Source organism: Hipposideros armiger, unplaced genomic scaffold, assembly GCF_001890085.2.
Source record: "Hipposideros armiger isolate ML-2016 unplaced genomic scaffold, ASM189008v1 scaffold_242, whole genome shotgun sequence".
Taxonomy (NCBI): domain Eukaryota; kingdom Metazoa; phylum Chordata; class Mammalia; order Chiroptera; family Hipposideridae; genus Hipposideros; species Hipposideros armiger.
This window is the reverse complement of record NW_017731592.1, coordinates 2072622-2088082: the sequence shown is the minus strand read 5'-3', so window position 1 is coordinate 2088082 and position 15461 is coordinate 2072622. Positions and strand designations below refer to the sequence as shown.

The window sequence follows — 15461 nt, the reverse complement described above, 5'->3', positions numbered from 1 at the left end:
CGGGTTAAGGCTGACTTCCAGGAAAGGACAGTGCCTTGTAATGCAGCCACAGCCCAGAGCCTGGCGTGCAGTAGGTGGGCAGGATAGAGAAAGCAGGTATAAAGTGCCATTTGAATTGCAGTCTTCACTTCTGCACCTTTCCTCTGGCGCCTGAGAAAACAGAAGGAAGAATAGGGCATAGCTCTACTAAGAGGGAGTGAAAACGAGGCAGGCAGAAGTGCAAACGGAAGGCCCAGGGGCATCAGGGATGTGTGCTGCGAGCTCCAGGAGAAACCATCCTCTCCCAGGCCAGGTGGGCTGTGCGCTGGGCCCGGACTCCTGACTGAGGCAGTGTGCTGGTCAGTGTGTCCTCTCCTTTGAGTCATGGGGACTGACATGGGCAGAGGGAGAAAAGGCAGAGGCAGGATGGCCCCCATCATCAATTCAGAAAGGCCCAAAACGTGTGGATGGAGGACTGGATACTGAAAAGAATCTGCATTGGTGTTCACATTATCTGCAATAAATCATGAGAAATGTATAAGCATCTCCCTCGAGCTGTGGGCGACGTCAGCGCTGAAGGTTCTAGCGAACAAAGGAAGGACAGCAGATGGATAGGATAGAGCCTGTTAGTGAGCTTAGGCATTTGCAATGCCATGATAGTGTCTTCATATGGTGTGTTGTCTCTGCTGTTTTATTTTAGTGGATATTAAAAAGCATTGATCAGGGCTTTCATAAGATAACTCCCACCCTCAGTCTTATATTTATTTCTGATAACTTTGACGTTCCTCAGCTACAGACTATTCTACCTCAGGAGTTTCCAAATAACAAATCTTTTTGATTGGGGAAGGATTGTGAATGGATAAATGAACAGGTATTTAATAACTGAAAGAGTGATTGAGGGGTGAGAGTGTAGCCAACAGGGGAGAGCCCAGAGGAGCAAGGGCAGGGGAGGCAGCAGACGGTTTCTCCCCACTCCTCTCTACCGGCCAGCCAGCATGATGGTGGGCAGGCTGCCCCCAGGATGCTGTTGCGGGGTGGGTGGGTGGGCCAGTGGCAGTCAGGCTGTACCCAAGCCCACTGGCTTCCCTTCTTAACGAGTCTGTCCTTGTTTTCCTATCTAGGTCCCCCTGGACGGCGTGGCAAGCCTGGAAGAAGAGGCGATCCCGGTGAGTCCCAAGTTTTCCTATTTCTTAAATCTAGGCCTGGAAGTCTGCTCGTGGCCAGGGACCTGGCTGGAAGCGCCAGTCCCCGTACCACCCCATTATTCAGGACCCTTTGTCCTGGGCCAGATATTCCCCTCTTTTCCAATTCCAGCCACTATTCCTGGACGCCACAGTGCCCCATACTGTCTTTTCTTGGCTTCTTGACGTCACAGTTCCAGTGACTGTCCCCTTTATGCCCTCGGCACCCCCCCGAATCTCATTGTCATCCTCAGAAACTTCAGTCCCTAGTCTCCCACTCTGAAACAGCCTCCTCTTTTTGTGGGAACTGATGATTCTACCAGCCCACGTCCCTGCCATGGGTCCTTCAACATAATGCAACGGTTCTCCTATGTATCCCCGTTCCTCCCCAGATGTGGCTTGTCCTTCCCTTGGCAGACGCACCAGGAGAAAACTCCTTCACCTTCCTTCCAGACAACCTGCAGACTCACTTATACTGCCGTCTTCATTTCACCCAGAATGCACTCGCTCTGCACACCCCCATGCCCCATGCACACAGAAGCTTTCCTCAGAGGCATCCACACCCCCGCCCTTCCCCTGGCTCTTCCAGCTCAGCTTCCACTCATCCCAGCCCCGCCCAGCTCCTTTTACTGTCACTCCACTGACACGATCTTGGCCACAGTTACCACTGGCTTCCTGGTGGTCATGCCAGCAGTTGCTTTTCTGTCACTATCTTCCTTGACCCTCACTGTTGGTCACCCTGCCCCCCCCACCCCGTATTCCCAATTCAACTCTAGCCTGCATTTCTTACAGCACCCCTGACCCCCTTCTTTTTGCCTTTTCTATAAGACCTCACTTGCCTCTTAAATGAACCTGCCCTTGGCCCTCTTCTCTCTTTTCTCCCACCCCTGTGGCTTCAGCCCCCCATGACACTGACAACACCCCCCTCCCTGACTCCAGCCAAGTTGTCTCCTCTGGGTCCAGAGTTTGGACATGGCCCCACTGCACCCAGCACTTCCCCCAGCCTGCTCTCCCCCAGCTCTCCATTGCAGGGAGGAGACCCCCAGCCACCCACTTCCCTATGCAGACACCTGGGCTCCATCCCAGGTCCTTCCCTCCCCACTCCAACACCAAGCCCTGGTCAGTCTCCTCCTCAGTACATCTCAGACCCATGCCCCCTTCTCCATCCTCACCACCATGTTTCCTGCAGTTCTTCCACTGTGTCCCCACCTCTAGCCTCACCTAGGGTGTCTGAGGCCCTCTTGTCCCAAGCCTGCACTCCTGCCCAGAATGTCATCTCCTGTATCTGAACTCTTACTGCAAGTTCATTACTCTTCGTCCTTTAAGTGTAGCTCAAGCATCTCCTCCAAAACACCTCTTTTGACTCCTCTGGCTGGGGTCTATCATCCCAACTCTCCAACCCCCAGCACAGAGCCTGGCACACAGCAGGCCCCAGGAATGTAAATGCACAAATGGTGAATGAATGAATGAATGAATGAACACATGCTCAGCCTCTAAGCAGCTTCACAAGGAGGGCATGGTGGTGATGCCAGAGGGGCCCACCCCCAAGAGGACCCCCGGCCTCAGAATCTTTTCCCTGACCCTGGGCATGGGCTTCCTGCCCCTTATTGTACTGCATGCTTACATCACCTAGTTCCTTCTGTATAGGCCCTCCAGATAAACTTGCTGGAGTGCAATGGAAGGAAATGCCATCATGGTTCCCTGTGTGCTTTGACTTCCAGAAGCTGAAGGCTGTTTTATGTCTGATTGCTGTGGCTTCCTTTACTCTAGATTTTATGTGTAATCACTACACACACACACACACACACACACACACACACACGCACGCACACGCACGCACGCGCGCACACACACACCACCAGCCTGCCAAATACACACTTCATCACTCAGTTTTCGTTTCTATCCCCATAAAACATTTTATTTGTCTTTTATTGTGAGCTCCTGATGTGCATTCTGGAGGGAGATGAGGAACACATAGTGACTTTTTTACAACAAAGTATAATATTACTCAACTTACTCAAAAACCTATTAGAATTATGATTCCAGTTTACAACAATCTTAAAGTCAAAGAAAGACAAGAATTTTCTGGGCCCCTGACCCTGTGATGAATCCTTTCAAGTTCTTCATCTCATGTGATCCTCACAGAGCCGTGCAAGATAAACATGGTATTCACCCCATTTTGCAGATAAGGAAACTGAGGTTCCAAGGGGGAAAGTGTCTTGTCTCAGGTCAGCTGCTGGGCACAGGGTGGGCAGCACCTCCTCCCCTTTCAATGCAGTGTCCTGATTCTCTGCCTGTCAGAGAATGGTGTGAGCAGCACAGAGCAGATGTTCCTCTCTGATTTACTTTGACTGGGCCTGGTGTTTATTTCTAGATAGCTTCACACACATGCACATCCTGGCTTTGGCGGCTTCCCTTGTAAAACCAGGCCTTTTCCTGTGTCCCAGAGAGAAAGGCTCTTTTTTGCTCAATGGAACAGTATCTGGCTGAGATGCCTTCCTGCTGCTGCTGCTGCTGCTGCAGACCTGCAGATAGCTGAGCCTGCCTGCCTGTGGAAAGGGTCCTCTCTAGCTCCAGAAGGAGCCTTTGCCTAGAAAATGCCTCCACGGCTCTGTAGTGTTTATGTGTCTCTATCATAATGGAATGGATTTCTCCTCCCACCCCCACTGGCCCATTTCTCAACTGGGGAAGCCCAGCACTGCTCTTGCACTCTGGGGTCCTTTTTCTAGGGATTTTGGGCACGATCCTTTCTCTTTCCAGACCCCGCATTTCCCCAAGAGCATCCATCGCTCTTCCCTGGCTCCCCTGCCTCCCTCCTGCTTCCCCCAGCCCCAACACCTCCCTCTGTCCCTGCACTCCCTGCACCTGGTTGTGGTGGTCTGCTCTGAATACTTGTCTTTCTTCTCCACCAAAGCATGGGCTCCTCAGGGCAGGAGCTGGGGCTGGACACCCAGGCACTCAGGTCAGCGTCAATAAATGTTTGTTGACAGGAAGGAGGGGAGGGCGGAGAAGGGAGAGAGAAAGAAGGACTGGTGAGCAAATGAAGGATAAAGGGCAGGAGGTGGGAGGAGACAAACACGAAGCAATCAAATGCTGCTTGGCCGATGCCCATGCTAAACCTGCAGAGACAAATGGAGTCACTCACCACAGCTCCCAGCCACTTCAATGCTAGAATTTCTTTTTTTATTTTTTTATTTTTTTATTTTACTCCACCCTGGCCCCGAGAAACCCTTTCTAAAAATCCAGTGGAAGAAGCACTACTGGAATGGTGGATTAAGGACCTCTGAAAATCTACTCCTTCATTAAAATGACAAGAACACAGGGATAAATTGGCCTTTCAGAATTATGGAAATTAATGAAAGGCTTGTAACAACCCAAGAAAAGTTTATTCAAGAAAAACATATAAACCTTGCTAAGAACAGCAATGTTAGTAACATTTTAACTTACCTATCTCCTCAGTCCATAGTACCCTTAAAAAAACCATCAGCCGGGCCGGCCGAGTGGCTCAGTTGGTTAAGAGCATGAGCTCTGAGCAACAGAATGACCAATTCGATTCCCACATGGGCCAGTGAGCTGCGTCCGAGCTGAACTGCCAACAGGCAGCAGGATGGCTCAGCTGGTAAGAGCACATGGTCCTAACAACTAGGTTGCTGGTTTGACTCCCGCATGGGATGGTGAACTACGCTCACCCGCAACTACGATTGAACACGGCCTCTTGAGCTGAGTGGTTGCAAGCTGCCGACGGGTGGCCGGATGGCAACTGGACTTGGAGCTGAGCTAGCTGCGCCCTCCACAACTAAGGTTGAAGGACAGCAACTTGGCTGTTCCCCTTCCCCAATTCCCCAACACTGTTCTCCTTCCCCAATTCCCCAATAAAATCTTTAAAAAAAACAAAAACAAAAAAACCATCAGCCTTGCACAGTACCTATGAAAAGAAGCAGCCACTGGAGGAGGCAAACAGGTTTAATGCTTCCCAAATGATCACTCTTAGAGAATTGTCTCTATTTGAGCTGTCTGGCATCTCCCTGGGAAAGTTTGTACATACGACTTGTCTTTATTGGACCTGATACAGAGCTTGCTTATTGAGAAAAGCCATATCTCCACAGTGCTTGTGAAAAACACTCAGCAGCAATTGTTCAGCATCACAGCTACCTGAGGTAGTGATACCAGTTTGGAGCAAACAAGAAGCTGACATAAAAACTTTAAAAAAAAAAATCTAGGCAATAAGATGTCTAAAGCACCAGCATATTCCTGGGGATCTAGAAGGCACATACATGGTGCAGGGCTGTGTACATGTCCAGGAAAGACCTGAGAGAGCCTCAGTCTCTCACCTCTGGCTTGAGGCTCTGCTCAGGCAGGCAATGAAGGCAATATCAGAGTTGTAAATTGGCAGAGCACTAAAGTTATACTCCAACGTACACTAAGAGCCCCTTCACACAGAGTGGGAAACTTAGTGGATCAAGACATTAAAGGAAACTTCTGTCTATGCTGATCATTAAGCTAACCAAGCAGAGAATAAAGTAGCTGCATATGACAAAGAATACACACTAGAGATTTAGTCAAGAAAAACCCCAAAACACAGAGAAACAATAACAACAAATAGCAACCTGAAAAGAAGGCACGGAAACTAATTTCCATAGTAGCCACATTAAATTACTTTACATGCCCAGTTTTTGTTTGTTTGTTTGTTTGTTTTTAAGATTTTATTAGAGGATTGGGGGAGGGGAACAGTGTTGGGGAATTGGGGAAGGGGGCCAGCCAAGTTGTTGTTCTTCAATCTTCATTGTGGAGGGCACCAGTCGCCATCTGGCTGCCCGTCAGCAGCTCATGGCCTCTAAGCTCAAGGTGCTGTGTTCAATCTTAGTTGCAGGTGGATGTAGCCACCATCCCATGTGGGAGTTGAACCAGCAGCCTTGTTGTTAAGAGCGCACACTCTATCCACTGAGCCATCCAGGCGGCAGCTCAGCTCAAGGTGCCAAGTTCAGTCTTAGTTGTGGGTGGACATAGCCCAACCTCAAACAGGCAATCTGTTACACCAGCTGAGCCATCCTGCCACCTATTGGCAGCTCAGTAACAGCTCAGCTCGGGCGCAGCATCACTGGTCCACGTGGGAATCGAACTGGAGGCCCTATTGCTCAGAGCTCGCTCTCTTAAGCCAACTCTTAACCAACTGAGCCACTCGGCCCGCCCACACACCCAGTTTTCAACAAAAATTATGAGACACACAAAGATACAAGAAAGTATAGCAATAAAAAAGGGCGGGGGAAGCAATCTATAGAAACTGTCTCTAAGGAAGCCTGGATGGACTTACTAAACAAAGATTTTATATTTGCTATTTTAAATATGTTCAAAGGACAAAGAAAACAGTGTTTAAAGAATTAAAGGAAAGCCCAAGAATTAATGTACCACCAAATGGACACTACCAATAGAGAAAGAGAAAGTATAAAAAAATAACCAAATAGAAATTCTGGAGCTGTAAAGTACAATAACTGAAATGAAAAAAAAATTTTTTTTCACTAGAGGAGCTCAACAGTAGATTTGGTCTGGCAGAACGAATCAGTAAACTTGAAGATAGGTCGTTTGAGACTATTCAGTCTAAGGAAGAAAGAAGGAGAATGAACAGAGTCTGAGAGATCTGTGATCTGTGGGACACTGTGAAGTGTGCCAACATACACATAATGTGGGCCCCAGAATGAGGGAAGAAGGAGAAAGAATCAAGGGAATTATATGAAAGAAGGATGGCCAAAACCTTACTAAATTTAAAGAAAAACATGAATCTACACATAAGAGAAGCTCAACAAATTTCAGATAGGATAAAGTCAAAGAGATTGACACCTAAGCACATTGTAGCCACGTTGCCAAAAGCAAAAAATGAAGAAACTTTTGAAAGCAGCAAGAGAACAATTACTCATCACAGAAAAGGGGTCTTCAATAAGATTAATAACTGATTTCTCATCAGAAACCATGAAAGACAAGAGGCAGTGGGATGATCTATTAAAGTGATTTTTTTTAAAACTGTCAACAAAGAAATTTATAGCCAGCAAAACTATCCTTGAAAAATGAAGGAGAGAAGACCCAGTCAAGATGGCAGAGTAGGTAAATGCTGTGCTTACCTCCTCTCATGACCATATCAAAATTACAACTAAACTAAAGAACAACCATCATTGAGAATTGCCTAAAGTCTAGCTGAACCAAAGCCCTACAACTGAGGACATACAGAAGAAACAACCTCAAGACTGGTATTACAGAAGGGGCAGAGACATGGAATGAGCTGGTTCCATACCAACATGTGATGATTAAAATTTGAGAGGGAAGGGCTGGCCGAGTGGCGCGTTGGTTAGGAGTTGGCTTGGGACACCAGCTCTGAGCAGCAGGGCCCCGGTTTGGATCCCACATGAGAGCCAGTGACGCTGAGCCCTCTACAGCTAAGATGGTGAACAATAGCTCGACCTGGAGCTGATTTGCCGTGAGTCGCCGGTGACGGCATAGGCTGCAGTGGGGCTGGCTGGCAGCAAATGTGCGCTTTTGTGAGCTGTCATGAGCTGCCATGAACAGCCGTCCAATGGCCAGTGAGCAACTGCCTCACCCGGGAGAAGTGCAATAATACCAACATGGGCCAGTGAAGCGACATCCTTCACAACTAGACTGAAGAATAAAAGGACAGCAACTTGTCTGTTCCCCTTCCCCCAATTCCCCAACGCTGTTCTCCTCCCCTAATTCCCCAATAAAATCTTTTAAAAAAATTGAGAGGGAGGGAGGTGACCAGTTAGCTCAGTTGGTTAGAGTGTGGTGCTGATAATACCAAGATTGCCAGTTTGGTCCCTGCATGGGCCACTGTGAGCTGTGTCCTCCCTAAAAAAGTCAACTATGCCATTGTAGCATGAAAGCAGTGTGTAACCAATGATCATGGCTGTTTCCCAATAAAATTAAAAAACAAAAATTAAAAACCTAGGAATTAAAAAAAAAATGAGAGGGATATCTTGGCTGCGGAGCTACCTCCAGAGGAGTAAGGGGTCCCAGCCCTATACCAGGCTCCCCAGCCCAGGGTTACCAGGTTCCCCAGCCCAGGGTTCCAGTGCCAGAGAGAGAAGTCTCCATAACTTCTGGATGTGAAAACCAGCGGAAATTGTGGTTGAGTGAGAGTATGATGACTGCAGTCCCAGGTGATCCTCTTAAAGGTGTCATGCACAGATTTACTGACAGATTCACTCGTTCTGAGCTCCAGCACTGAAGCAGCAGCTTGAAAGGTGCTGGGGATATATGGAAAAGAACCGAATTGTCTGACTTCAGGGCGAAGGCTGGAGGGACAGCTTTCTCTCAGACAAAAGTGCTGGCAGAAGCTATTGTTTCTATGTTGAGCCCTACCCCCCTCTCAGCATGCAGACACAGGTGGTTACGTATCTGAGTCTCCATCAACTTGGCTAACACTATTCATTCACCCTGAGACTGAGCCCCACCCAACTTTGGGGCACACCCAAGCCACTTCCAAGGGCTTTTCCATACAAACAGCCTGTCTTGGCTCATGTTGTGAACTTTCCTAAAATCTCTCAAAGATTCACAAAACCCAAACAAGCAGAATCTGACTTCGGGATATCCCATACCTCTGGCTGAGCAGCCCTAAGCCCAGCAGTAGCAACAGCAGGCCTTGGTTCATGGCTTGGCCTCTCGAGGTACCTCCAAGCCCAGTGCAGGCAGCAACTGTCTGTGGATGGCTTAGTGGTTCATGCCAGGTGGCCCCAGGCAGGGCACAGGCTGTGGCTGAACTTGGCCAGCAGCAGGTCCCCTCCTAGGAAGCCTCAGGGCTGGCAAACCCAGTAGCCAGCTTCAGAATAAGTCGGGGCATCACCCAGCCACCTTCAGGGATAACACATTCAAAGAGCACACTAAGCAGGCACCAGAGCCCTGCTAACTCAAATCCTGCTCCATAAGATCAGCCACTGCACAGCAGCTCCTCCCCTGTAGTTACAGCCAGTCTTTACAACCAACCAGCCCAAGGGTCAATCCCTCCCATTGACTTGCAAACAGAAACCAAAGCTCAACTACATCAGGAGGGTACACACAACCCACCCAAGGGACACACCTGGAGTACCCAGCTCAGGTGACCAGGGAGACTGCACCACTGAGCCCCACAGCACAACTGCAACACAAGGCTACTCTAAAACCAGGAGGCATAGCAGCCATATCTAATACAAAGAAACAAACACAGGGAGGCAGCCAAAATGGGAAGACAAAGAAACATGTCCCAAATGAAAGAACAGACCAAAGCTCCAAGGAAAAAAAAGCTACACAAAATGGAGATAAGCAATCTAACAGATGCAGAGTTCAAAACACTGGTTATAAGGATGCTCGGTGAACTCAGGGAGAACTTCAACAAAGAGATAGGAAACATAAAAATGGAGATAGAAAACATAAAAAAGAACCTGTTTAAAATAAAGAATACAATAACTGAAATGAATACTATATTAGAGGAATCAACAGTAAATTAGATGAAGCAGTGATTTGGAAGATAAGGTAGCAGAAAACACCCAATCAGAACAGCAAAAAGACAAAAGAACCCCAAAGAAAAGAGGATAGTTTCAGGGGTCTCTGAGACAATATTAAGTGTACCAACATTCACATCATAGGGGTACCAGAAGGAGAAGAGAGAAAGCAAGGAATTGAAAACCTATTTGAAAATAATGACAGGAAACTTCTCTAACCTGAAATAGACATACGAGTACAAGCCCAGGAAGCGCAGAGAGTCTGAAACAAGATGAACCCAAAGAGGCCCACGCAAGACACATCATAATTAAAATGCCAAAGGTTAAAGACAAAGAGAGAATCTTAAAAGCAGCAAGAGAAAAGCAGTCAGTTACCTAAAGGGAGCGCCCATAAAACTGTCAGCTGATTTCTCAACAGAAGCTTTGCGGGCCAGAAGGGATTGGCAGGAAACATTCAAAGTGATGAAAAGCAAGGACCTACAGCCAAGATTACTCTACCCAGCAAAGCTATCATTTAGAATCAAAGGACAGATAAAGAGCTTCCCAAGCAACAAAAAGCTAAAGGAGTTCATCAACACCAAACCAGAATTACAAGGAATCTTAGAGGGATTTCTTTAAGATAAAAACTGTTTTTTTTAAATCAAATATATGAATAATAAAATGGCAATAGCTACATATCTATCAACAATTACTTTCAATGTAAATGGATTAAACACTCCAATCAAAAGATAGAGTGGCTGAGTGAATAAGAAGACTTATTCATTCTTATCTTACATATGCTGCCTAAAAGAGACTCACTTCAGATGGAAAGACATATAGAGACTGAAAGTAAAAGGATGGAAAAAGATATTTCGTGACAATGGAAACAAACAAACAAAAAAGCTGAGGTAGCAATACTTATACAAACAAAATAAACTTTAAAACAATGGTTATACGATGGCTCAGTTGGTTAGAGCGCTTGCTCTTAACAACAAGGTTGCCAGTTCGACTCTCACATGGGATGATGGGCTCTGCCCCTCTGCAATTAGATTAAAAACAGTGACTGGACTTGGAGCTGAGCTTGCACCTTCCACAACTTGAAGGACAACAACTTGACTTGGAGCTTATGGGTCCTGGAAAAACACACTGTTCCCCAATGAAGTTAAAAAAAATTTTTTTTAGAGAGAGACAATGAAGAACCCCATGATTTCACTTCTGGGTATTTATCCAAAGAAACCCAAAATGCTACTTCAAGGGAACATGTGCATCCTTATGTTCATTGCAGCATTATTTACAATGGCCAAGATGTGGAGGCAGCCTGGGTGTCCATAGATGGATGAATGGATAAAGAATAGGTGGTACATATATACAGTAGAATATTGGTTGGCCATGGAAAGGAATGGTTTCTTGCCATCTGTGGCAGCATGGATAGACCTGGAGAGTATTGTGCTGAGTGGAGTATGTCAGACAGAGAAAGACACATGAGTGTGATTTCACTTTTATGTGGAATCTAGAGAACAAAATAAACAGACAAACAAAGCAGAAATAAACTCATAGCTACAGAGAATATTTTAAAAGTTGCAGATGGGGAGGGGGTTTGGGAGTGGGTGAACAAGGTGAAGAGATTAAGAAGTACAAATTGGTAGTTACAAATAGAGTCGTGGGGATGTAAAGTACAGCATAAAGAATATAGTCAAGGGCCGGCCGAGTGGCGCGTTGGTTAAGAACTGGCTTGGGATGCCAAAGGGCCCCTGTTCGGATCCCACATATGAGGGCCAGTGACACTGCCCTCCACAGCTAAGATGCTGAACAACAGCTCAACCTGGAGCTGGGCTGCCGTGAGTCGCCGGCGACGGCGTAGGCTGCAGCCCCTGCTGCAGTGGGCTGCCATAAGCTACTGTGTGTAGCTGGCAGCTAGCATGAGCGGCCAGCAGCCGCCATGAGCAGCTGTCCAGAGACCGGCGACTGATCTGCCTCGGCCGGGAAGAGCGCAATGATAATACCAACATGGGTCAGTGAAGCAACGTCCTCCACAACTAGACTGAAGAACAAAAGGACAGCAATTTGTCTGTTCCCCTTCCCCTGATTCCCCAGTGCTGTTCCTCTCCCCCAATCCCCCAATAAAATCTTTAAAAAATAATAATAATAATATAGTCAATAATATGGTAATAACTATGTATAGTGCCAGATGGGTACTTGACTATTCAGGGGGATCACTTCTTAAATTATATAAATGTCTAACCAATATGCTGTACATCTGAAGTTAATATAAAATAATATTGAATGTCAACTGTAATTGAAAAATTTAAAAAGGAAGGGGGAGATGAAGGAGAATAAGAGGTTCAAATTTCCAGGCATAAAACAAATAAGGCATGGGGATATGATGTACAGCATAGGGAATATAGTAAATAATACAGTGTCAGATGGTTGCTGGACTTATCATGGTGAGCACTTCTTTAGGTATACAAATATTGAATAATTTTTGTGTATACCTGAAAATAATATAATATTGTATGTTAGATATATTATTAAGAAATCTTTTTTTAAAAAGTTTTAAATGAAGGAGAAATTAAGACATGCCCAGAAAAACAAAAATGGAGACAATTCATTGCTCTCAGGCCTGACCTACAAGAAATACTAAACAGAGTCCTTCAGTCTGAAATGAAAGGACATTAGACAGTAATTTAAATCCACATAGAAATACAGAGCTTCATGTAAGACAAATATGAAACATAGGCAAATACAAAAGACAATAAAAATGTATTTTGGGGGCCGGCCGAGTGGCTTAGTCAGTTAAGAGTGAGAGCTCTGAGCAACAGAGTCGCTGGTCCAATTCCTACATAGGCCAGTGAGCTGCGCCTGAGCTGAGCTGCCGCTGAGCTGCCAACAGATGGCAGGATGGTTCAGCTGGTGAAAGCATGTACTCTTAACAAGGTTGCCGGTTCAACTCCTGCAACTAAGATTGAACAGAGCACCTTGAGCTGAGCTGCCACGAGCTGCCGACGGATGGCCAGATGGCATCTGAACTTGGAGCTATGTTAGCTGCGCCCTCCACAGCTAAGACTGAAGGACAACAACTTGGCTGTTCCCCTTCCCCAATTCCCCAACACTATTCTCCTTCCCCAATGAAATCTTTAGTTTTTAAATGTATTTTTTGGGGGCAGGCCGAGTGGCGCGATGGTTAAGAACTGGCTTGGGACGCCAGAGGGCCCCGGTTCAGATCCCACATATAAGGGCCAGTGACACTGCCCTTCACAGCTAAGATGCTGAACAACACAGCTCAACCTGGAGCTGGGCTGCCATGAGTCGCTGGCGATGGCGTAGGCTGCAGCCCCTGTGGCAGTGGGTTGCCATGGGCTACCATATGTAGCCAGCAGCCAGCGTGAGTGGCCGCCCAGAAGCCAGCGACTAATCTGCCTCGCCGGGGAAGAGCACAATGATGGTGCCAACTTGGGCCAGTGAAGCAACATCCTCCACAACTAGACTGAAGAACAAAACGACAGCAACTTATCTGTTCCCCTTCCCCCAATTCCCCAGCGCTGTTCCCATCCCCCCCAATTCCTCAATAAAAATCTTTTTTTTTTAATGTATTTTTATTTATAATTCTTTTCTCTATTCTGATTTAAAAGACAATTGCATAAAGCAATAATGATATAAACTGTGTCGATGGGCTTATAATGTATAAAGTAATAAAGTAGTATAGGATAACAAGCAGAGCTGTATTGAAGCAAAGTACTTGTGTATAACTGAAAGTAAATTGTTTTTAATAAAAACCTGATTATCTTAAACTAAGATGTTAATTATAACCCCTAGGACAACCACTAAGAAAATAGCTCCCAAAAATAGAATTAAAAAAACAAAGGTATTAAAATGGTATGCTAGCTTTTCGCAATGGGTTTGCCACCAGAACACAGGTATAGTGAAAACCTCCACTAGATCTAACCCAAAATGGGAAAGGAAAAGACACACATCAACATCATTGTCATTGGACACATAGATTCTGGCAAGTCTACCACTACTGATCATCTGATCTACAAATGTGGTGGGATCAACAAAGAACCATCAAAAAATTTGAGAAGGAGGCTACTGAGATGGGAAAGAGCTCCTTCAAGTTTGCCTGGGTCTTGGATAAACTGAAAGCTGAACATGAGTGTGGTATCACCATTGTTATCTCTTTATGGAAATTCGAGACCAGCAAGTATTATGTGACCATCATTGATGGCCCAGGACACAGAGACTATCAAAAACATGATTACAGGCACATCTCAGGCTGACTGTGCTGTCCTGATTGTTGCTGCTGGGGGTGGTGAATTTGAAGTAGGTATCTCCCAGAATGGGCAGACCCATGAGCATGCCCTCTGGTTTACACACTGGGTGTGAAACAACTAATTGTTGGTGTTAACAAAATGGATTCCACTGAGCCGCCTCACAGCCAGAACAGATATGAGGAAATTGTTAAGGAAGTCAGCACCTACTCTAAGAAAATTGGTTACAACCCTGACACAGCAGCATTTGTGCCAATTTCTGGTTAGAATGGTGACAACATGCTGGAACGAGGTGCTAACATGCCTTTGCTCAAGGGATGGAGGGTCACCTGTAAAGAGGGCAGTGCCAGTGGAACCATGCTGCATAAAATTCTCTATTGCATCCCGCCACCAACTCGTCCAACTGGCAAGCCTTTGTGTCTGCCCTTCCAGGATGTCTACAAAATTGTTGGAATTGATACTGTCCCTGTGGGCCCAGTGGAGACTGGTGTTTTCAAACCCGGCATGGTGGTCACCTTTGCTCATTAATGTTACAACTGAAGGGAAGTCTGTTGATACGCACCATGAAGCTTTGAGTGAAGCTCTTCCTGGGGACAATGTGGGCTTCAATGTCAAGAATGTGTCTGTCAAAGATGTTCGACGTGGCAGTGTGGCTGGTGACAGCAAAAATGACCCACCAATGGAGGCAGCTGGCTTCATGGCTCAGGTGATTATCCTGAACCATCCAGGCCAAATCAGTGCCAGATACGCACCTGTGTTTGATTGTCACACAGCTCACATTGCTTGCAAATTTGCTGAGCTGAAGGAGATTGATCATCATTCAGGAAAAAGCTGGAAAATGGCCCGAAGTTTTTGAAATCTGGTGACACTGCCATTGTTGACATGGTTCCTGGCAAGCCCGTGTGTTAAGAGCTTCTCTGACTACCCTTCTCTGGGCTGTTTTGCCTTTCATGTCATGAGACACACAGTTGCTGTGGGTGTCATCAAAGCAATGGAAAAGAAGGCAGCTGGAGCTGGCAGGTCACCGAGACTGCCCAGAAACCTCGGAAGGCTAAATGAGTATTATCCCCAATACCTGCTACCCCAGTCTTAATCAGTTTGGAAGAACAGTCTCAAAACTATTTGTCTCAATCAGCCATTTAAGTTTAATAGTAAAAGGCTGGTTAATGATTACAATGCATCATGAAACCTTTAGAAGGAAAGAATATTGTGTGGACCATTTGTTTTTTTGTGTGGCAGTTTTTAAGTTGTTAGTTTTTATTTTTTATATATTTTTTAAGATTTTATTGGGGAATTGAGGGAGGGAAACAGCGTTGGGGAATCGGGGAATGGGAACAGACAAGTTGCTGTCCTTTTTTTTAGTTCTTCAGTCTAGTTGTGGAGGATGTCACTTCACTGGCCCATGTTGGTGTTATCATTGTGCTCTTCCCGAGTGAGGCAATCGGTCGCTGGCCACTGGACGGCCGCTCACGGTGGCTCACGGCAGCTCATGCCAGCTGTCGGTCACTCACACTGGCTGCCAGCCACTCACAGTAGCTCATGGCAGCCCATTACAGCTCCACTGCAGCCTGCGCCAT

General features: G+C 46.3%; 1 protein-coding gene across 3 annotated transcripts in view; it reads left to right on the top strand.

Annotated features, from left to right (window-relative positions):
* COL23A1 (collagen type XXIII alpha 1 chain) overlaps positions 1 to 15461 on the top strand; it is a 356586-nt gene that overhangs the window by 282390 nt on the left and 58735 nt on the right. For all 3 annotated transcript variants that reach the window (XM_019655545.1, XM_019655546.1, XM_019655544.1), the window contains exon 3: positions 1101 to 1145. In XM_019655545.1, the coding sequence (XP_019511090.1) occupies positions 1101 to 1145 (45 nt within the window). The remainder of the gene's footprint in view (positions 1 to 1100; positions 1146 to 15461) is intronic.